Below are 23,695 nucleotides of genomic sequence, written 5' to 3'. Positions count from 1 at the left end.
TTGGTGGCATGTTTATGTTCATGAATTCATTCACAAAGAAACTATTGAAATCCCTAAATTTCATGAGTCAATAACCGATTTCAAAATTGTAGACATACATTTTACAAACCAAATTATGTCTGGTTTTATTTAAATGACTGTTGAAAACAGAAAAGTAGATCACAGCTATCTTATGGTAGACTATAAATCCTCAGTAGTTCAAACACATGATGCTTCCAGTTGTAGTACCTACAGCCTATAAGCAAATTGAGAATTAGGTCAGACTAGTGAGCCAGAGAGAGAACAAACCAGATCAGGAAGAAGCGCTGGAAGTGGATAGGACACACATTGAGGAAAGCACTCAATTGCGTCACATGACATGCCCTCACATGGAATCTTCAAGGCCAAATAAGGAAAAGAGGAAGACCAAAGAACACATTACGCCGGGAAATGGAGATAGACATAAGAAGAATGAACAAAAATTGAGTAGAACTAGAAAAGAAGGCCGAGGAGAGAGTGGGTTGGAGAATGCTGGTCGGTGGCCTATGCTCCTTTAGGAGTAACAGGCGTAAGTAACTAGGTAAGTAAGTGAGTCAGAATGAAATTGTTCACATTTCCCACTTCAATGAGATACCATGTCCAATAAAATTCGATATTCTTAGAAAGGAAACAGATACCTAATCAAACTTCCATTATTCTCAATGAGTATTTTGATGAAATGAGTTTGTAATGAAAACCTTATATAAAATATGATCATCATTAAACTTTTCCAATATTTATTAAAATCGACTTCATGTTGTTTACTTGTATCTTCCAATTGTTATTTAGGACTGCAGTTGATCAGTCTTTTGTTGGCATCTGTGCACCCTGTGCGGACTGCCTCATTATTGTCTGAAGTCACAAGGTTTATGAGCAAAGATGGATAGTGGCTAGCAATGGAATCCAGTTTGACGCGCGTTTTGTCTTATTCGGGACTCGTCATCTGGTGAGATGCAGGTACATCCAGCTGACAAGTCCCAAATAGGTCGAAACGCGTGTCCTAGATTCCACTGCTAGCCACTATCCATCTTTGCTTATAAATTATTGAAATTGTTTATTACAATTTGTAATTAAATTCACTCTTCTCATAATCATAACATTATACAAAAATCATTAGCACCCAAACGCCCTGGTACAGCCGATAGTGGAGAGAGTCAACTCTTCCTCTCAAAATACTCTTACATCACCACGTACATAGAATCCCTACTAGGTATGTCCTACTCACTGCATTCTCGCGGCACTTCTGTTGTTTACGAAATTGATAGGACGAAAAGCGAATGTCCGACGTTTTCACTGGGTTGATGGACACGGAGAGTCCACTTAGGGGGGTTGTAAACCCTGATTACAAACCAACGGTGTACATGAACTCCAGGACCCTGGGGAAAAAAATAGAGTATCAACCAATCGTTAGTCACCAGCTACCATAGGATTGCATCTCTTGAGTTTGTTCCACTACCGAGTGTTGCCCCTTAAGAAAACCACCTGCTTCGGTTTCAACACCTTGGCAGTATCACAGCCCATATACAAATCAAAAGACTTGAGCGGTACATATCTATTTAGTGCTTTCTTATATCAATATTTATATGTTTCAATAAATAGTCTAGAGTACAATATTATTTATACGGAATAAGATCATTACTAATGATATGCCCAAAGTTGAAATTCGATCTATATTAGAAGATTTTAAAGTGTTTTAGTTAAATAGAACTTTGGTTTCTATGAGATTACTTGCATAGATATATATATACATATGTATATATGATCAAATTCCATTCCTGATAATGATGATAAGCCTACTGATTATCTCATTATTATTCTGCTTATGTTTCAATTGTGAATTACATAATCAGTCATTGCATAACAATAACAATAATAATAATAATGACAGTATAGATTATCATCTATTATGGACAATATGGAAATTACGTTATCATCAATATTATAGAAATCAAATTGATGAAATCAATTCTTTTGCATTATGGAAAATCAATATTAATCAAATTTTATTACATAATTTATATTATGATTTACAATTAAAAACTTATCGTAAATCAATAAATCAATATACCGCTATAAATTGGAATGATTTTTATCAAAATAAAAAAAACAAATTAAACTTATTACATCATCAAAAGAATCGATTATTATTATTATTAGTTAAGGAGAAATATAGAAGTTTCAATCGAACAAATAATAATCATAATAATTTACCAGATATGATTGATTGGAGAGATAATGATACTGTGACACCAGTAAAAACACAAGTTAGTTTAGATCACATTCTTATCATTGGGCCCCTATCATTCTTTTGTTGTTGTTTTTTTACAAGTTTGATTTGTATTGAATAAACTAAGATGATAAACTTACTTAATGACCTACAGTGAGTGAGGCTGTATGAGCCAGCATTCTCGAATCCATTCTGTCCTGAGTTTTTCCTTTCTAGTTTAATCCAATTTTTGTTCATTTTTCTCATGTCTGTATTCATTTCTTGACGTCATGTGTTCGTTGGTTCTGTAGAAAAAATAACTCACTAAAAACAACGCTAACGCTAAGATCATTAGATCCAAAGTTTTTATTTCTTTTTGTCGTTTGTCATCATTTATCTGTTTCAGCTCCATTTTTTTGTAATGTAAAATATTGTTTGTGCCTGCTGAGATGATCGAGTAAGTAATAGTGAGGATAGACGCTAGGGTATCATGGAATGATGATGATGAACCAGTTGATAATGTTGTGAATCTTCATCGACTAAGATGGTTGGGTCACGTGTTCTTATGTATACATGAACACCGATTACCACGACGTGCAATACTTACTAGTGTTGGAGACGGTTGGAAGAAATTTAGGGGCAGCCAAACTGAAATGTGGCATCAGTCCTTAAAATTACTAACTTCTAGTCTGAGCCATGTTGGTAGATTCAGAATATTTGGTTGTGGTCCGTATGACTACCATGACCAATGGTTGGAAACTCTGTGTGACATGGCTCAGAATCGATCAGAATGACGTTGGTGTATACATTCTTTGTTTTCCATTAAGCTATGAGATTAAAATCACTTCATATCTTTCTTTGTACGAACTAGTTCTTTCTTCATGTATTATATCCATATACACATACTTTCTTTTTTATATTGCTACCATTGAATTAACTACTTTAATGAATTTGGTGTTCATCTTGTTGTGCTAATGCGGTACGGCAACTTTGATGGATCCATATATGTGCGTGATCCTACATTATAGCCGACTGACTGAATGACGGACTAACAATACTCTTTAGAAATACTCCTCTTCAAAACTGCTTCATTGTCGTTTAACGTTTTTTTCTTTTGTGTTCAATGCTCTGTCATTTCAAATCAATATCTTGCACGAAATACTATGGTTTCGGTGATTCTTACAAATTAATCAATTTCATAAAATAAGAAAGATGAGTTCGGAGAAAAGTTCTCTTTTCAACGAATTCATTTTCAATGCTGTACAGTCACATGTATATATTATTTACTTTTCAAAATGATAATAATAGCAATAATAGTGATAATAGAATCCTGCTAAACATGATAACAATGAGGCAGAATAAACAAAAGGCCCGAATAGCTTAGTGATAATGTCTCTCACTATGAAGCTGGGTGACACGGGATTAAATCTGTTAAGGAGCACCAATCCCCCACAAGATTACAGGTACACCTTGAGATGGTGGAGAAGATTTGTAGCTCAGGTGGATGATTTTGGTGGAGTTTTGTTCAGAGAACAAACACCTTGCTGACGAATACCAAATAGCACGAAACCTGGGTCCAGGGTTTCTTATTGACTATCTTCAACTATCATCTTATAAAAACGTTATTTTGATCGAAAGAATTAACAATAATTTTGTTGTTGAGAACTTGAATATTCATTATGAAGATAGATAACAAGATTATAATAGGGAAGAGAAGGTTAATTTTTCATTTTTCAATAGTTTCAGTCAGTATATTACCACAAGAGTAACAGCTGACGGTCTTCTATCAAAGTGGCTGGAAGATCTTCCAGGACTTACAATAAAAAGTATTTGTATACATTCTCTACATGACACTTTTGAACAAGTGAATGTAATTGACAAAGTCTGTTGTTTCATTTGATATTGATTCACTACTCGGTAATTTCTCACTTACAGAGAACATCAATTTTATCTACAAATATATAAATAATAATGAGATTTATATCGAACTACCGGAATCTTATCTGAAGGTATTACTATTAAGATATATTTGTAATTTACAATTTACATTCAACAATGTAATTCATAGGCAAAAACATGGCAGAGTAATGGAATCTCTTCTTAATCCATCATTAGCAACTTGTTTTATAGTCAATCTGTAAAACTGTCAACTTAAAACGTCTATGAACTACTTTCACTTATTTAAAAGGTATATACATGATGTTTTTGTAATTTGTTACCGTAAACATAATTTAGATCATCTTCTAAAACATTAACCACTGACTGCCCTGACGTGCGATGTTTTATGGTGTAGGAGTACGTTGGAAGAAATCTAGGGGCTGCCACTCCAAAACATGGCACCAATCCATGAAGTCACTGACAAGTGGACTGTGTGAGCCATATTGGTAGGTGTAGACTACGTGGTTGGGATCTGCGAGATGATAGCAACTGATGGTTAGAGACCTTGAATGACATGGCTCAAAATCGTTTGTAATGACGCAGATGCATCCACTCATTGTGTCCTCCCAAATTCTAATCTTCTGAATTATTCATGTCCCTTACTTTTTTCTCTTTCCAAAGTTATTTCACTGGATTATAGTTCTTGAATAACATCTTCAAATGCTAATCATTACGATGACTGCTTATACTTTTACTATCTCTACCACTGTGGGATTTGAATCGACAATTGTATCTCTGTGCTACTGTGATATGGCAACTTAAACTGATGTACATACGTACGAAGTTCTACGTTGTTACTCAGTGACTGACTGACCCGGCGGTCAATTTCACACTAGAAGGTGAAGGAAAACAAAGTATTCACTTCCTCGATGTTGAAATGATCAGTAAACACGACTAATAAAAATACAAAACTCAGACCTCCTTAAGCACAGATAACCTCGGTGGAAAGGAAGGCACTTATGTGAACATTGATTTCAAAGGTGACATAGTTACAGACACTCTGAAGTGGAAAATTTCAGACTCTCTCAAATAGAACGTTTTTAGCAACCTTGCGAATACTGTTCGCCAGTCGATCAAAGATCACCAATAATTTTAAAGATAAATGATCTCGTTTGATCAATTCCCTCTGTGTTTATCAATTTATGTGCTCATGCGGACCCAGGTATATCAGTCATTTGATGCTTATTTTATGAAAAAGAGTTCAAGAACGTTACTCAGTTTGGTTAGAAAGAGGTGTAAATAGCTCAATAATAAGTTCAATAAACGAAAAACTTCTGAACACAGGTCATTCATTCAGAGAGAGCTCTGTGTTCAAAGTCATCTGCAAGGCAAGTAGAAAGCCGCCAAACACGGTTATATTCCATCTTTTTAACACTGCCAAAGCAATAACTATACTTCTGAAAAAACCAGGATTACATGTCCAAAAGAAACTGGTACAACCTCTTCTTCGACCATGGCTTTATACTCTCATAATATTTTTCTCCCTCCTTCATTCTTTTCTTCTTTCACAGCTGTCTACTTCCGTTCTGTCTTCTGTATGAAACATTTATGCTCAACAGCTTTCTTTCTGTTCCCGTGATCCTCCTGACCACAATTTATCTTCATTTCAACACTTTATCTTATCACGCTAAGCCTTCTCTTCTCTATTAATAATCCCCCTATCAATCTTTATGATGGATTTTCATGCTGTCAAGAACAAAATTATCAGTATAAAATTGTGGAGATCTTCGAGTTTTTATTGAGATCATGAACGGATGAATGTTAGACCATCATTGAAAACCTGGAAGTACTTGACAGTCATTTAATTTCAGTATGGGACTCATCAGTAGTGAGCATCTACCTTAAATAATTTTCCAGAATAGTATGCAGAAAGTATTCTTTTTAATTCAGATTACCAATCGAAATTCCCATCGATTAGTATAGGTCACATGTTTTCAGCAGTAGAGGAAATGAAAGATCATTTACAACTAACAACTTCAGTAAATAAGTTCACGTATTTTTTTTGCCAGGTTATCTATGATTAATAAGATATCATCAGAACGTCTTCTTTCAATAGATTTAACTCAAATATACTGTGATTACCTTTTTCTATAGGAGGATTGTGCATCTTCATGGGCGATTGCCTCAGTTGAAGCGCTTGAAGGGCAAGTTAAAAGAAAAACAGGAATTCTTACTCCATTATCATCACAACAATTGGTAGATTGTACTGGAGATCATGAATGTGTAGAGTATCCAGTATCTGTAGCATTTGATTTCATAAAAGAGTATGGTGTAGAATCTCAAGAAGATTATCCTTTTACTGGTAAAGTAAGTATATTATTGATTAGTGTATTTAATTCAAAGCTACAAGACAATAGACTATTAGAATTTAAACTACAATTATTAGATGGTGGTTGGAGGTAGTCAACAGGAAACCCTGGACCCGGGTTTCGTGCTACTTGGCACTCGTCAGCAAGGCGTACCTGTAATCTTGAGGGAGCTAGTGCTCCCTGGCGGACTCGAACTCGTGTCACCCAGCTTCACAGTCAGAGACGTTGCCACTGAGCTGTCCGAGCCGCGACTGACCTCCTGTAGGACTGAAATGTAATTACAATTATTGTTTAGAGAGTAACTATTGAACATAGAATGAAATCCAATCTTTAAGAATCAGTTATTCTGAAGAAGTTTCTTTATACTCATACCAAAATGTTGAATAACTCAAGAATTAGTTTACATATTTTAGAATAAATAAAAACATTCGCTTATGGATAATGTTTGTTTTAGTTTATTTCAACTCATTTGAATTCTCAGTGATTTAATAAGGTACTTCAATCTGTCAGTCAGTTACAACGTAAGATCAGGCACATACATACATCGGTTCAAGTTGTCATACCTCATTAACACAACATGATGAATACCAAATTCATAGAAGTAGTTACTTCAGTGGTAGTAATATTATAAAAGAAAGATTGTATATAAGGATATAGTACAGGATGAAAGAATTAGTTCGTAGAATGAATGGTATAAAGCTATTTTAATCTCATAGTTTAAGGGAAGAGAAGATCAAGTGTGTATACACCTACTTCTAACAGTCAGTTCACGATACCTAAATACTACGGCTTAATTGTTCGTCATAATAGGATGAAATAAAAAGATTGACGACGAACATATACCTTAGAGTATATTGTTAAGGGGTTGGACTTTTAAAGATGAATGAAGCCAATTAACAACTAATCATATTGTAAAGAAACGTTCTTTTTCAGAGGCAATAACTGGATATCTAAATATACAAAGAGTAGAACATCTACAACAAATTTGGATACAATAAGAACACTTCACTCTTTATAAAAAAAATCAACAACCCATTTCCATTAAATTCACAATCAAATCAAACCACATATATTACAACAATAGTTACTTACTTAGTTACTTACGCCTGCTACTCCCAATGGAGCATAGGCCGCCGATCAGCATACTCTAACCCACTCTCTCCTCGGCCTTCTTTTCTAGTTCCATCCAATTCTTGTTTATTTTACTCATGTCCATCTCCATTTCCCAGCGTAATGTGTTCTTTGGTCCTCCTCTTTTCCTTTGGCCTTGACGATTCTATGTGAGGGCTTGTCTTGTGACACAGTTGTGTGCTTTCCTCAATGTGTGTCCTATCCATTTCCAGCGCTTCTTCCTGATTTCTTCCTCCACTGGAATCTGGTTTGTTCTTTCCCACAGAAGGTTGTTGCTTATAGTGTCCAGCCAATGGATCCGAAGTATTTTGTGTAGACAACTGTTAATAAACACCTGGATTTTCTGGATGATGGCTTTAATAGTTCTCCAGGTTTCCGCGCCATACAATAGAACTGTCTTGACACTTGTATTGAAACTTGTGACTTTGGTGTTTATTGAGAGTTGTTTTGAGTTCCAGATGTTCTACAGTTGTAGATATGCTGCTTTTGATTTTCCGATCTGCGCCTTCACATCCATGAAGGTAGTTCTGGTTTATCATATACCCATGTTCAGTATAGCCTTTTGTTACCCTGTAATGTAGACATTTCACGAAGCAATATTTACTTCTGATTAGATCATAGATTTTAATGGTAGAATACTTTTTGTAGCATGTTTCATTTCAATAAATATATTCCGACCATGCTTCATAACCACTTTTAGTGGCGACTGACACTCAAAATTCTTATATATCTGTGAGCTTTGCTAAAAGTTGTAAGTACAATATTTAGTAGATTTGTGTAGTTTTCCAGTGTACAGATGAATACTATTTATTTTTGAATTATTTAAACTACATTACTTTTGTAGTGTGTGCTACTGATGTCCATAGATATCAGTAGTATGTATTATTAATCGCAAATGAAATGCCTGGTGTCAGAAAGTTAGGAATATTGAAGGAAATAAAACTAGAACAGAGAATGATTAGTGTGGAAATAAAAGAATAACGAAGTTTTTGACGACTAATTAACATTTTGTAAATGAAGTGTTTCTTGTATGGATCTCAGATTTTACTACGACATTCTGTTATTTTGTATTCAAATCTATTCGATTGTCCCCATTTCTGTTCTCAGTCACTACATTTTGAATGTGTCTGTTGAAAATTTAATGAAACGTCTGTAGATTGTATTGTCCTAGTTCCTGAACAGCACTTCACGTTTATCTCATCAAGTACAATTCACGAGGTTATTATTTAGGAATTTCATAGAATTAGTTCTCTTTTTAAAATAGAATAAAGTCTGCCTCACTTGTTGTGTTTGGCACTGTTCAAACATCATTTAAAAACACATGTACCATAGTATGACATACAATTATACACTGGAATACGTAATCATTTTTTAACTAAAAGTAAATCCTGAACTTGTACTTCCCAAACAAATACTTTATACACCAGTCATTGTCGTCGGCGGACTATGCTCCATTGGGAGTAACAGGCGTAAGTAAGTAATTGTCATCATAGATTCACAAGATTAATAGAATATCAGACATGTTCTTTGAAGTATTCTTTCACTATATGATTTATTATATAACATCTTAATCTAAAGATTTTCCAATGTCTTTCTAAAATCATTTTAGGTTGGAAATTGTACATATAGTTCATCAAAGAGTGTGACAACTTTATCCTCTTATATACAAGTCGATGATAATGAGGAGGAACTTCAAAAAGCTGTGTATAATATTGGACCTATAGCAGTAAGAATTACTATGACTCAGGAATTTCTCACTTACGGGTAAATAAATTGAAAATAATTATTTTACTAGTTGAGATCATAAGTCGATTGAAGCTAGATCACCATGGAAAATCTGGAAGCATTGGACGGTGATTTATTTTTCATGCACGAAATGTTACATCCTATCTAAACAATCATTATAGTACTAACAACGTAGAAACTTATTTTTCAAAAATATTGCATAAGTTCATAGCACAAGTACTTACAAATTCACACAAAATATACCCGAGCGTTGTTGTTACCTTGACGTGGTGGTCGGGCTTGCCTGTCACGGTGAAGCAACCGAGTTATACTGGCTGGAACTACCGTTCCTCAAAGTCCTACCATGTCAGACAGGTCGGTTGAAGAGCGGTAAAACTAAGAGCAACAAACTCAAGGTCCGAAGGCGAAGTCGTACTGCTGACTGTACAGAGGTGTGACAGCAGTAAGGTGTTTCCTTCAGACAACCAGTATAACAGCGATACTGCCTTCCCACAAGGAGGAGTGGGGTTAGAAAAGGTCAACCCTACAAGTGCACACCTTGCCTTATCCCACGGATTTCCGTCTCCGGCGGTAAGGTCTCAACAAGTACGAAGCGGAGCTAACACAAATGTCATGTATGACCAGCCTCAAGAAGTTGTCCCTTGGGTACTGCAGTCAGTCTCTCAAGTCACTAAGACCACCTCTAATCCAACTTCCTTTTCAGGTACCTCCAGAAGAACCCTTCTACAGTGTGGGCAACCAGGAAGTGATGACTACCCTCATACCTCTAACAGCACTCAAGGCAGAAAAAATGAGGTCCGTCAAGGCATTAAAAAATCAAATTAGTTTGGGAAGATACTAACCAAGAAAAGGAAATAGATTAAGGAGATAGATTTTTCACTTTATCCGCTTTATTATAACAGATATCGAGTGCTGTAGTGATAATAAAGGCTTCATTTAATATTAGATAATTGGTCCCGTATGGAATCTTCAGTAAACAATATTTCAAAAGATTTTTCATACACTTCTTATATCTTATATATATGAAATAGGTAAATTACGCAGAATGAAATGAAATACGCCTGTTGTTTTATCCGTTTCCAACTATTGACGAATCCAGTGGGATCGTGGATGCGCACTGTTGAGGAGTCTCATACTAGGACGAAACGGCTGTCTAGTGCTCCCAGGTTTGCTATAGTGGTTGTCTATTTAAAAAGTTTAAAATTCTTAGATATTTTAGTCAATAAAATACTTTTGTAGCTATTACAGAATATCTGATTGTTTATTTGAACGTGTACGGTCATCCGTCGAAATCTGAAAAGGAAGTTGGATTATTGTTGGCCCTAATGACCTGGGAGCGTGACCGCAGAGCCCAAGGGACAACTGCTTGAGGCCGGTCGTGCACGGCCTTTTCTGGGAGGTTTTTGACGTGTTAGCTCCGTTCTTCAAAGGGCCTTACCGCCGGAGACGGAAATCCGTGAAGTAAGGTGAGGTGTGACATTTTTAGGGTCGACCTTTTCTAACCCCTTCCTTCCTTGTGAGAAGGCAGCATCTCCGCAGATGCTGGTTGTCCGAGAGAAACACCTTACTGCTGTCACACCCTCTACAGTCAGCAGTACGACTTCGCCCTCAGACCTTGAGTTACTGCTTTTAGTCTTACCGTTCTCCAATCGACCTTCCTGACATGGTAGAACCTACCGGAACATATTTTCCAGCCAATATAGCTCGGTTGAGTCAACACGATAGGTGAGCCCGACCATCGCTTCAAGGTAGCAGCTACGGTCGGGATCCGTCGAAGCCAATTTAGGAGGAGTTTGTCAATTGCTTGTATCCAAATAACTAGCTTTATTAGTTTAACTATTAATTTCTAACAACGGTCCTTAAATAATTTTAAAACCAAACCTCAGAAAAATTAAGAGGGTTCATATAAATATTCTATTGATAGTGCAACTGTTTACAAGTCAGGAGTGACTATGGACGTGCTGAGCTACTCCGTGAAGTATTCTCCATCCCTAATCCAAATTTCTTTTGTAACCATCAGCGCAATCATTATTTTTGGGTCATTTTATTAATAAACGTCCCGACTTTATATGTTCTACCATCAACTACTGGTCACTGATTTCGCAGAATTCCAATCAATTCTGATTGGTTTCTCAGCTTTCTTGAATGAGATGCTTTTTTACCTGTTTGTTTGGATCATACATCGATTTGAATAGCAGAATTTCAGATCATTATTTGTCTATACTGCAAATCAAGCATCTCCGCGAAACATTCCCTTTTATATCTCTATAGTTATCAAGTTAATCCCAACTTGAAATCATATATGATGACTTCATCTTGAAATGTGAGATACAAGCCATTGCATGCTCACTTTCAAAGTTATTCCATAAGTAACTGAGATTCTATATTCAATCTCTCTAAAGATGATTAGTTAGTATCAAACATTTTTCTTAATACATTCAATACTTTTAAACAATTTTAATTGAAAAGTATTCAAACTCTTCCTGGAGTCCTTCCGAGGGCTACTGCTGTTTCAAATCCCAGATAAAGGAGGAAGGTAGGGCATAAGGTTAGCGATCCCATCCTGTAGAAAACAAACTCGCTGAAAAAAACGCTAACCAATGAATCGTTAATACTCGATAATTTCCACTGATTACCAAAACTGTTATCACATCAATATATTACGACTGAAAATAGAATGATGGTAAATCAATTGATGATGTTGTGAATCTCCATCGAATGAGATGGTTGGGTCACGTGTTCTTATGTATGCATGAACACCGATTACCACGACGTGCAATACTGACTAGTGTTGGAGACGGTTGGGAGAAATTTAGGGGCAGCCAAACTGAAATGTGGCATCAGTCCTTAAAATTACTAACTTCTAGTCTAAGCCATGTTGGTAGATTCAGAATACTTGGTTGTGGTCCGTATGACTATCATAACCAATGGTTGGAAACTCTGTGTGATATGGCTCAGAATCGATCAAAATGACGTTGGCGTATACATTCTCTGTTTTCCATTAAGCTATGAGATTAAAATCACTTCATATCTTTCTTTCTACGAACTAGTTCTTTCTTCCTGTACTATATCCTTATGAGAAATCTTTCTTTTATATATTACCTTCATTGAATTAACTACTTCTATGTATTTTGTGTTCATTTTTTTGTGCTAATAATGCGTAGCAACTTGAACCGATGTATATACGTGTCTAGTCCTACGTCGTAGCTGACTGACTAACTGCCTGAGCATAGAAAATGGTATCGTACGACACAAGGAAGCAACACTAAACTGGTGACAAATGATTTACTTCATGATCTAAACTTGGAAAATTTATTCGTTTAATAATTAAAAAGCACCTTCTACATAAGGATTTACTCATATTTCCAATTTGTTAACAAAAGTCATGCTGAAACGATACAAAAAATGTTAATCTACATGTTACAAACAGATTCCATGCTAAGGTGTACTGAGTGAATTAACATACTGAATTCATGTATGGTCTCAAGATTAACCCCTACCCATCATAATGCTATGTAGCTCAACAATCAGGTATCAATTTACGTGGTCAGCTCTGAGTTAAACTGTTTAGATGAAGACTAATGTTACTATATGATAACTCAAACCGAAGTAGATAGAGACATTAATCCATGTTAATATCGATTAGAACTCCGCTTGGAGTCCCACCGGGGGCTACTGCCGGTCCCAAGCCCGGATTAAGGAGGGGGGTTGGGCATAAGGTTAGCGACTCCATCCCGTAGAGAACTAACTCGCTAAAAAAACGCTAACCAGAAAAAATTATTCAAAGCTTTTAAACTCTGCCCTGGGAGTCAGAAAGTCTTCATTTAAAAGAGTTATAACTCCTCATGATGAAAGCCGAGTTCCTTCGGAAGTCACGACGACGATGTCCCTTCTAACGACCAGAGCAACCAGTTATCTAGGTATCTGGAAATGTCGTACAATGTGGGAGACCGGGAGAGTTTTCCAAATTGCTGCAGAATAACGATTAGATCTAAAAAAAATGTAAGTTTACTTTCAATTTTAATCTAAACAACTCTCATTGCTGTTGTTATTATTGTTTAAAATAAATTTATCTCTTTACTTTTATTATTTTATTTTATAGGAGTGGAGTTTTATTAATAGACGACTGTCAAAATGAAGAACCATTCGAATCCGTTTTACTTGTAGGTTACGGTATAGAGAATGGCATACCATATTGGTTAGTTAAATTTAGTTTGGGTGAAGAATTCGGTGATCATGGTTATATGAAATTAGCCAGAAATCATAATAATATGTGTCATATTGCTAGTTTTGCATATTATCCTGTCATATGATCGATATTTTATGCCATAATATGAACTAATAATGAGCCGTTAAAAATCAATAAATTAGCCAAGTTCAACATAATGATTCTATAGTATCATTTATACTCTTCATTATTTTGTTTATTAAATTCTTTACCATACAGTTTGTAATATTATTTCATACCAAGCTTCAGTTTCCATGAATCGGACTATTGATATTGGTTTAAGCGTCTTTATTTATTTTAACACATTAATATTGGGACAATGAGGCACCAAATACATATGCGCCACACAAATCTCATTTGATATGTGTGAGAGCTATGATACTGCTCGGATGCCCAGACCGAAGCAGGTGGTTTTCTTAGGGGACCACCCCCCGAGCCTTCGACCTGAAGGTCTGATCCAAAAGGCAGTGGAGCATCGTGAGGAGATGCAGTCCCATGGTTGCCGGTGACCAACAATTGGTTCATACGCCATTTGTTCCCGCAGGATACTGGAGTTCATGTAGACCATTGGTTTGGAATCCGGTTAAAGCGCCGGACATTCGCTTTTCGTCCTCTCATTTTCGTAAACAACAGTAGTGCCACGAGAAGGCAGTGAGTAGGAAATTCTTGGCAGAGGCTATATACGCGTGGCCATGTGAGAGCATTTCGAGAGGGAGGGCGGGCCCACCCCACTCTCGGCCATACCAGGGCATCACCGATCTTTCTCTGTTCCGTACTCACTATCACTTCAGTAAATTTCAACTAAAATATTGATGAGACTTGTCGCCTTGGTTATTCAAACGTATAATATTTGGAACTAAGGGGACTAATATATAAGAACTTTCGTCTAAATTTGAACGGACTGTTTCACAGTATTTGGGCACCGAGTTGATGTAAGATATTAAGGAGGAAGAATGTATTTGTACTTCAAATTCATTCGCTGATATTTTACAAACACATTCTTCCTCCTTAATAAGTAAGGGAATTGCTTAAATATTTTCTAAATTCAGTCACAAGGCTTTCAACAGTTAAGTTATTATCCAAAGCTTGAAATGAAAGGATGTTACTGGTAGAAAGTTCTGACAGTGAAGTTACATCATTAAGGGTGATTATATTTAAACACCAGTTTTCTGTACTACAAACATACTCATGGTACATTCATATCCAAACATTTTTAGTTTAGTTTAACACCAAAAAGCTTCAATTTTATGAAACATTGAGAATCCAGTTACTAACTATCCAGACTGAAAGTCAAACTAACAACAAACATTTCAATTTAGCGTAGTGATTGATAATATACGTATTTGGCACTTTTTTTAACTGAACAAAGGCACGTTCACTTTAACTATAAGAAACCATGAAGACTAACACTTATAAGTGAATAGTATATCAATTGAGAACTTTTTTATTGAATGAATAATAAAGTATAACAAGTGAATGTATCATCAACATAGAGAAAAGTATGTAGCAGATGAAAAATAAAGCGCAACATGATTGAATACAAATAAATGTATTGTGAAATAACGTTGATACTTTAGTGAGAAATCTTCTCAATAGTTTAACTGAATTAGAAGTTCTTGATGAATCTAGTCGAAAGTGCATACTGTAGTGAAGCAAATATCAATCTTTACTAATTATCTTCAAAACTAACCATTAACCGAAAATCCTTCGAAAAATACGTAGTTCATGACTAAAGGTGAATGGAAAAATGTTACTAAAGGTGAATGGATATCACTGAAATGTTTATTGATAGACAATTATAAAGAAATCTTACCTCCAATCTTTCCAAAACGTTTAAGCCACATATTTCAGACTGTGAAACAAGTTTTGAAGACAGTTAAAAAGAAAACAATCTCCTGAATGAATTTCCCAAGTAAATTTAGACTATTATCTTGGCAAATCTCCCAGGACTAAGCTTGATGTAACAGAGGTGAAAGCAGCAGTTTATCATAATATTCTTGTTCAGTGATTCAATCAATTAACTCTTATATTTTTACTCAGAAATACGATCTTTAGTTGTAATCGGTTTGAATCAAACATTAATAGACCACTACAATCAATCTTATGCAAACCAAAAGATGAAACAACGAAAGAAAACAAATCAAACATCATCTACAAGATAAATTGTCCCAACTGCGAAAAACACTACATCGGACAAAGCGGACGCCCCCTCCACCTACGCCTACATAAACATCAATTAGCAGTCAAACGCCATGATATCTCTTCACTTATATCAATACACGTGGATAACTACGGACATTCATTCGATTGGGAAAATGTAGAAATCTTAGACAGAGGAAACTCCAAAAACACCAGAGAATTTTTAGAAGCTTGGCACTCAGGTCAATCAGCAATCAACAAACATATTGAAATCAATCCAATTTATCAACCAATCAGGAAAATCATGCATAACTATAGGAACAAAAATCAAACCAATGGGAGACACAACCAAAACAAAGAAGTAAACAATGATAAATTTAAGGTCAACAAGAACCAATCAACATCGAGGTGCGCAGAACAAGCTGTGGAACACATATGGAGAAATTCGAACACTTCACTTCTATCTGAAGTTTGTGCTGATGATGTCGTTCAGAAGAACGATGAAAGCTCCACGACCAAACCATCCAGCTCAGAGAACAAAACTCCACCAAAATCATCCACCTGAGCTACAAATCTTCTACACCATCTCAAGACCACTTCTTTCTCCTGGAATCAGCTTAAATAAATATTAACGGTTGAGATTGCACATAAAAATATTGTAACTTATTGCATTTCAACACTATTACGACCTTTGTATTGTGGTAATCCCACGTAATTAACGACCATTCCTATTTGTTACTTTATCTTGCTGGTGGCGGCGTCCGAGATAAGATCGATTCACGCGTAGTGAGAGCCAGAGCGGCTAATTACAATCTGGGCCACCTTTGGCGCCTTCGCGATCTTAGTCTGGCCGTAAAAGATCGGGTCTACGACGCGTCAGTGAGGGCAGTTTTGCCCTATGTTTGTGAAACCTGTCCACTTCAAGTTGAGGAAGTTAGACAAATGTGCTTGGTTATCGTTATCTCTAAAGGATTACTGACAAAATAGCAACACAATGTTAGTAATGTGCAGCTTTGGCAACCATGTGTTCGGACACAGTGACGATAACTCAATTAGTGTTACCATCATGACACAGTGACTTCGATGGTATGGACATGTACTACAGATATTTTCTCAGAGGATTCCACATCGTGCATTATTTTCCGACGTCATGACTGGTTGTAAGAAAGCGGAGAGGTAGTCAGTGTATGACGAGGTGTTGTAGTGTGAAAGCTGTACAATACTAGCTTCTGTTGGTCCTTCACGACTCCCTGGTAGGAGTTCTAGAGATGGTGCAACGCTGGCCTGAGACGTTATCAGAAATGGTACGGAATAGAAGCCAATGACGTTGCTACTGTAACTCACTTTTACTTTCTTCATGTAGGTGAGGGTAACTTCTCTAACTGAAGAAATTCTTTCTAGTTGTATTTTTCCCAAACTACCTCTCCTATTATTGTTATTTCGCCCCCCCCCCACACATACTAATTTCTGTTCGTTGTTGTTCTTTTTTATTATACTCAATTTCCTTTCTCGACCTCTTTAGAATCTCATTTTTGTGTGGCACGTCGACACTTTGGTCTCACCTTGTACCAATGTTTATGTGTCTAAGTAATAATAATTTAATTTTGTAAGATATTGTACACACTGCGACATCTACTTATTACATTATGTTCACTAAAAACATGAACGCCTACTTTATAGTCCCGTGTTTATTTGGCTAGTTTTTTCTGGTGTATTAGTTAGCGAATTAAGAAAGAGTGAATTAAGCGTGGATTATCAAACATGCTAAATAGGGTATCAGAGTTAGCATAAAGTCAGAAGTGTCATTGGCGTGAGTGAATCCATAACCCTTCCTTAATTATTAAAGCATATTCATTTGTTAAATCACTTTAGTATTTATCATACTCTTATCTTTTTGATCGAACCTACACTTTATCTTTAACGTTAGTATTGTTAATTAGGCAGCTTTGGGTAGCACGTCAAATGAACTGAAGAAATATTTGGCTGAATATTATTAGTTATATATTTACGTTACTTATAGTTAACAGCTTTCACGCTTATAAAGTAGCGCTCAGAGAACCGCTGTATATTACTTATTTATTCACGACAAAACTTAATAGTAGGGAACTAAGAGACAATTATCAGTTTTTGTAATGTCCTCTCCAGTTGATGATGAACACGTATTCGGAATACTGCATTTGTTTGAGGTATTTTAAGATTATCCTTCATGAATAAACTTGGATCTAAATAAGGTAGATTTATGTTGATTTACATTGTAGTGCAAGTGATAACAGGTATTCAAAATATCATACAACAATAACTAGTGTGCACATAATGGTAATATATCACTAAGTATAAAGTTTTAACCAATGATTTATAAATATCGACTCATAACATAAACAAATTAGAATTCTCAATAAAAATGACCATAAATTAAGTGAAACTGTAGATCAGGAATATTACATTCATTCATATGGTGCATAATCATCAGTTTATTATTACTATTATCACTAAGAAATGAAGAATTAACTAAAAATAGTTAGACGTTCTACCCAAAGTTAATTCAAAGCACAAAAATCCCTAACAGATGGAAGAAAGATAAGTATAAATAGTCAAAAAATATACGTTAAAGTATATCAAAATGAAATAGATGGCGAATACCAGGAATGTCGAAATAATGTAAACTAAAAGATTCTCGTAGATTATATGCATGCAGCATTGATAGATATTTGGCATTTTATACTGATATCCCACACTTTTCCAAAAGTGACACTGGTACATCTCCTTGATCTATGTACTGGCACAACTCGAGTAACTGAATTAAGTTAATTATATTGAAAAATTTGGCAAACAGCTTACTTTGTCAATATCACGTTTCATTTTTATAACAGTGAGCTCACGCAATCGTACACTTTCAGCTAGATATTGAATGCGAAGGGCTTTTCGTTTTCTGCAATCCTTGGCGCTTTCCGAGCTTCTCGAGGTTGTAGGAGCAGTTGTGTCAACAATTAGGTTATTGTCGAAAACTATGTGATTATCACTAATTGGTCGTTTCATCTACCACGTGTTCAGAGATGACGGCTCTCCCTAAAATCACAATACACAGGAAACTCTTTATTGGAGTTTGTTCCATGAAACCTTTAGTTTCCCTATAAAGGTAATGCATCTTATGAATACGAGAATCCGAATTAATAACATGATAAAGATTTCAAATATTTTGAAAGTTTGATACAGTCACTGACTTAAACCACGTCAGAGATCGAGGTCAGTTAGATGAGACTACGTCCAACTCCTAGGACTCAGGTCAGTATCTCAGTCGGCTTAGCTAACAAAATTAGACCTCTATTTTTAAATACCTCTGGAGTCAATCTATCAAAATTCTGCGAGTCCAACCTGTTGTCCTTAGTCATAGACACTTTTCGAAGGTAACGCTTTTGTCATCCGACTTCTTAGTGATTAATCTATCAGATTCAATTATCGAATTAGGATGCGCTGAGATGCACCAACGGGATCCAGTCAGATAGAAATTTACCTTTTCAAAAGGTATTTAACCTTTAAATAAACCTTTAACGGGATCGTTTGTTTGGCAGTCATGAAGAGAATGAAAGTCTTTGGAGATAAGAATTGGACAGTGCAGAGTATAGGTCTGGAAACGGAACTAGAGAGTAAATGGAAAATAATTAACTAGTTCTTGGAAAGTAATGATAAATACATGAACGAAAAGGTTTCCCCAACTACTTTTTCTCACTTTCATGTCACCTTTAAAGTAGCGATAATTAAAAAGTGAAAACCATGACACATTATTCTGTAGTGGTGATCACTACAATTCTTACATAGTTTCTTAAATAAGACTAATATACATACAAAACACCAAGATGAATCCCATTCACAGCAATGGCTCATAATGGCAGTGACCATATAGTTGACATCTAAACATTGTACGAAAATCACGTTGTGTATAAAGCTTGATCGCTAAAACTTCAAAAAATGGAAACTTGGTCAACTTAATTTGGTTAGTTTTAATTCCTGATTGCGATGAATTCACTGAAGTCCAACGGGTCTCTACAAGAGAACAACCAACGAACCATGAACGATTCAGACACAATATCTATAAAAACAGCAGTTATCAACAAACAAATACTGGTTTTAATCTTTATAGATTCAACAACAGCGAAAAAAGTAATCTGAAGATATCTATCGATAAGGTCGAATAATCATAGGCGCAACAGTAAAACAGATACTATTAAACAAGTGAAAACGAACTATCTGAATCTCGAAGCCTGTGTTTTCAGATAAATTAAGAACAAAATAATAAATTAGAAGAGCTTCTAATACAAAAACCTCAAGTAACGCATAGTGTTGATAAGCGCCTCACTGTATCTGTAGTTGGTTAACATAGACCTATTTTTGTGTATAATTGTTACTATATATTACATTTTTCATTATTTCACTTGATTTATACAATCCTTGTTATTGATCACAAAATTGTTGTCAATGCTTGACCTTGACTTTTCTGTTCCTGCTATCTTTTGGCTCGTGATGCATTCACTGTCGCTTAAAAATACACTGCGTTCACAAAATTAGCGGTCATACCACTAACTGCTACTCTAACGGATCATTACGATGACCGTTATCTATGTGTACAGATCATAATTGCCTCATCATAGCCAGACGGAATTCAATGTATTACTTTAAATATGATATAAATGAATTAGTACACATAAAATTTTTGGATATAGTAAGCAAACTGAACAAGTGGAACCAAAAATTAGGAAGTAGAGCCCAAAGTTTTGTGAATCTCAGTGGTTTAGCATATTATAGTTGGACCAGTGAAATGTCACTGAGCCCTAGCCATTTTATCCGGCATTCCCGTCACTGAATGACGAGCAGTTCGCTGGTTCTCTCCATGGTCAAGGGCAACCAACGCGCACAAATTAGTCGCATGCCATCGACAGGCTCGTGCAGCATAGTTCGCGTTCCGCTTCTTGGACCTACTCTTAGTGATATTTTTCTATAATAACGTCGTTCGTGTTTTATGGTCATCAAAGCAGACATAGTACCTCAATAGGACGAAAAGTTAATCCATATTAGGTAATAACCGTGAGGTGTGGCTTCTCCATTGGCTGGTTCGTCACACCATTCCAGTCTAACATGAGTATATTCCCAATCGTCCGACACAGATTATCTACGTTGGTGATCTACATCACTACGTCACTCTACACTATTCAGTCAGTTTGCCACTCTTTTTGTGGTTATTTGGTCACCCACAATTTGACACTCACCCATTGTACCGAGTTACAATCTCCACACTATCAGTTTCTGTTTTCGGTTTTCAATTTGTCTTAACCTGATGCATGCGTTATTATTAATTTTCATCTATTGCTTTCCTTACTAAACGTAAGTTTATTTTGTGCGCTTGCGGTATCTTCAGTTCACCTATTGTATTGTTCTTCTCTTTTTAATTTCATACAACTCGCGTTACTTCCCATGCTTCTCTGGTGCACAAAGTACTTTTTGGCTGAACTCGAATCGAAACACATGTTCTAATGAAATCTTCGCAACCTTCAAGTCCTGGCTATGCAGTATTAATAACTCATTTACAGAATCTGCGTCTGAATAGTAGGAAAGAGATTATGACATTAAAATAATATTACAATTGTTATTCTTCAATCCAAGATTGAACATATTCAACTTTGATGAAGATGTTCAGGGAGCTATACATTAGTCTAATTCACTTTGCACCGACAGTGCCAAAGTAAATGCAGAGTCTTAGTTCATAAGGTCTCAAGCAAAGCCGTTGACAATGTAAACTTTCATAGATATCACTCTCCTTCCTAAAAACGTTTTTAAGCCATTATGAAAGCATCAGTATTCAAAGTGAAAGCAGCTTGTAGGTGTACAGTACCGGTTTGAAGACTCACTAATTTCCATCTTTATATTTGTTTCGCACATCCTTCCTGGCGGACCATCACCGGCCTAAAATAGCCAATCAACACGGAGAAGAAATATGACCAACTTTGTTGTACTCGTCACTCTAGAATTGGTTCCATCACGTGTCTAACAGCACTGGTATGGTTAGCAATATTCTGATAGATCTAGCGTATTAAGGGTAATACTTACGAAGTTTTGTTGTGGCCTTTCAGCTTGAGAAAGTTTTGAATTGTCAGCTCTCTTAAGAAGCGACGACTACGTAAAATCTCTGGATGCCTGAAGCAGAATTTTTAATCTGGGAAGACCAACCTTCCGCTTACAAAGGGCAATCCTTCAAGGGGTGTGGGAGAGAGTTTTAGCATTCCCTCACAATGTTTTTTTGCATTCGAAAATGCATTGGGTTTCCTTAGGTCTGTTCCGTGAACTTATGGTCAGACTACTTCTTAAGACCTGCATTGGTGACGAGAGAACACAATAGTTGCTTCAGTCAACTATCCAACTCAACTAGTATAACATAATGTGATCAACATCATATTTTTTCTATGTATGTTGACTATATAGGATCTTTTGGGTTAAATACCACCCAGCCGATCTTCCCAGTAAAGTCTCAGTAGTTTCAAAAGACAAACCGAGACAAGGTAGTCGGAATTTCTTCCATAATTTTGACAACTTATATCGACGCCGTGACATATCCTCGATTATATCAATGTATGCGGGAAACTGTGGACACATGTTACACTTAAAAAATGCTTATATTGTGGATGGAGTGAAGTTCAAAATCTCAAGAGGATTTTAGGAATTTGGCACTCAGGTCAATCAGCAATCAACAAGCACATTGAAATAGATCCAATCCATCAACCAACCGCACAAATCATGTACAAATATAGGATCAAAATGAAGTCGATATGAGATACAATCAAAACAAAGAACCAGACAGTGATGGGACGAAAGTCAACAATAACGGATTGAGATTGAGGTCGATAGAGCAAGCTGTGAGTTATATGTAGAGAAATTCATGTGCTTAAGTTCTACCCGAAGCTTATGCTAATTATTTCGTTTCGAAGAACAATGAAAGCTCCAACACCAAAACACTCAGCTTAAAGAAATACATCTGAGCCAGCCACTTAAGCTACAAATCCTCAACAGCTAGAAAATAAATCTCTCTGCACATGGTGAGTTGAGATGATGCTGTTCAAAGAAGTACCAAAAATACATATGGGATGGGAATCTCATGAATCCAGGATCATCAAAGCATCCTTCAATACAATAAGGACAGCAACCGTGGATGTAACCCGTCAGGGCCCGGTATCTTACCAGGTTTGAGGTTAGTTATCAACGGAAGGACAGTTTCCTCAGTCACCTGTACAGATTCAATGGTTGGTATCTCGGTGTGAGTGGGACAAGTATTTGTTACAATAAACGTAGAGAAGACTTCGCTAAAATAATCTGAAAAAGTCTCAGCTTTTGCTCAATCTGATTCAGCTAGTAATTCTGAATTTTCGTGTAACAGCAACGGGGGAATACCATCACTACGTTTCATTTGCCGCTTAACATACGAAAACAATAGTTTCGGACAAGTACGGCTATCATATACTAACTGTGGTTCATATTTTATTTATTTATTTATTTATTTGAACACATAAATATTGGTACAAGAGAGCGCCAATATATATGCGCCACACAAAACAATGGGAATTCGAAGAGAAGTAGAAAGAAAAAAAAAGAAAAAAAACTAAGAAACGCAAAAGAAAAAGAGAGTAATGACGAAGAGGTACAATCAGAAGAAATCTTTCAGGTAAGGGAGACACAACCACTTTTTATGAAGAAAGTAAAAGAAGGTTACAGCAGGATCGCCACTGGCTTCTATTCTGAGCCATATCTGATAACGTCTCTAGCCACTGTGTAGCACCATCTCTCGGACTCCAACCAGGGAGTCGTGAAGGACCAACACAAGCCAGTCCTTTGCAGCTTTCTTTCATGCCACGACACCATGTCATGCACTGACCACCTCTCCGCTTCTTCCAACCAGTCCCAGAGTCGGCAAATAATGCACGAGGTGGAATTCCCTGG

General features: G+C 36.1%; 2 protein-coding genes across 3 annotated transcripts; one reads left to right on the top strand and one right to left on the bottom strand.

Moving 5' to 3' along the window:
* The first annotated feature begins 1,561 nt into the window (after positions 1-1,561).
* Positions 1,562-14,086, top strand: MS3_00002474 (uncharacterized protein). Of its 2 annotated transcripts, XM_051210074.1 has the most exons (4): positions 1,562-2,282; positions 6,257-6,469; positions 9,212-9,366; positions 13,451-14,086. In XM_051210074.1, the coding sequence occupies exons 1-4, from the start codon at positions 1,800-1,802 to the stop codon at positions 13,659-13,661; spliced, it is 1,062 nt and encodes a 353-aa protein (XP_051075567.1). In that variant the 5' UTR covers positions 1,562-1,799; the 3' UTR covers positions 13,662-14,086. The 2 variants fall into 2 exon arrangements, with proteins under 2 accessions (XP_051075567.1, XP_051075568.1); XM_051210075.1 differs by lacking the exon at positions 6,257-6,469 and having other exon boundaries at positions 13,451-13,794.
* Positions 14,087-16,262: 2,176 nt separating this feature from the next.
* Positions 16,263-18,751, bottom strand: MS3_00002473 (uncharacterized protein; the record flags this gene model as incomplete). The annotated part of the gene is made up of 2 exons (XM_035730303.2): positions 16,263-16,999; positions 18,554-18,751. 2 exons carry the CDS (start codon positions 18,749-18,751, stop codon positions 16,829-16,831), a joined length of 369 nt encoding a protein of 122 aa, XP_035586231.1. The 3' UTR covers positions 16,263-16,828.
* Between the last annotated feature and the right edge of the window lie 4,944 nt (positions 18,752-23,695).

Source organism: Schistosoma haematobium, chromosome 1, assembly GCF_000699445.3.
Source record: "Schistosoma haematobium chromosome 1, whole genome shotgun sequence".
NCBI lineage: Eukaryota > Metazoa > Platyhelminthes > Trematoda > Strigeidida > Schistosomatidae > Schistosoma > Schistosoma haematobium.
Note: the sequence above shows the minus strand (reverse complement) of the source record. Positions and strands in the feature narration are given on the sequence as shown.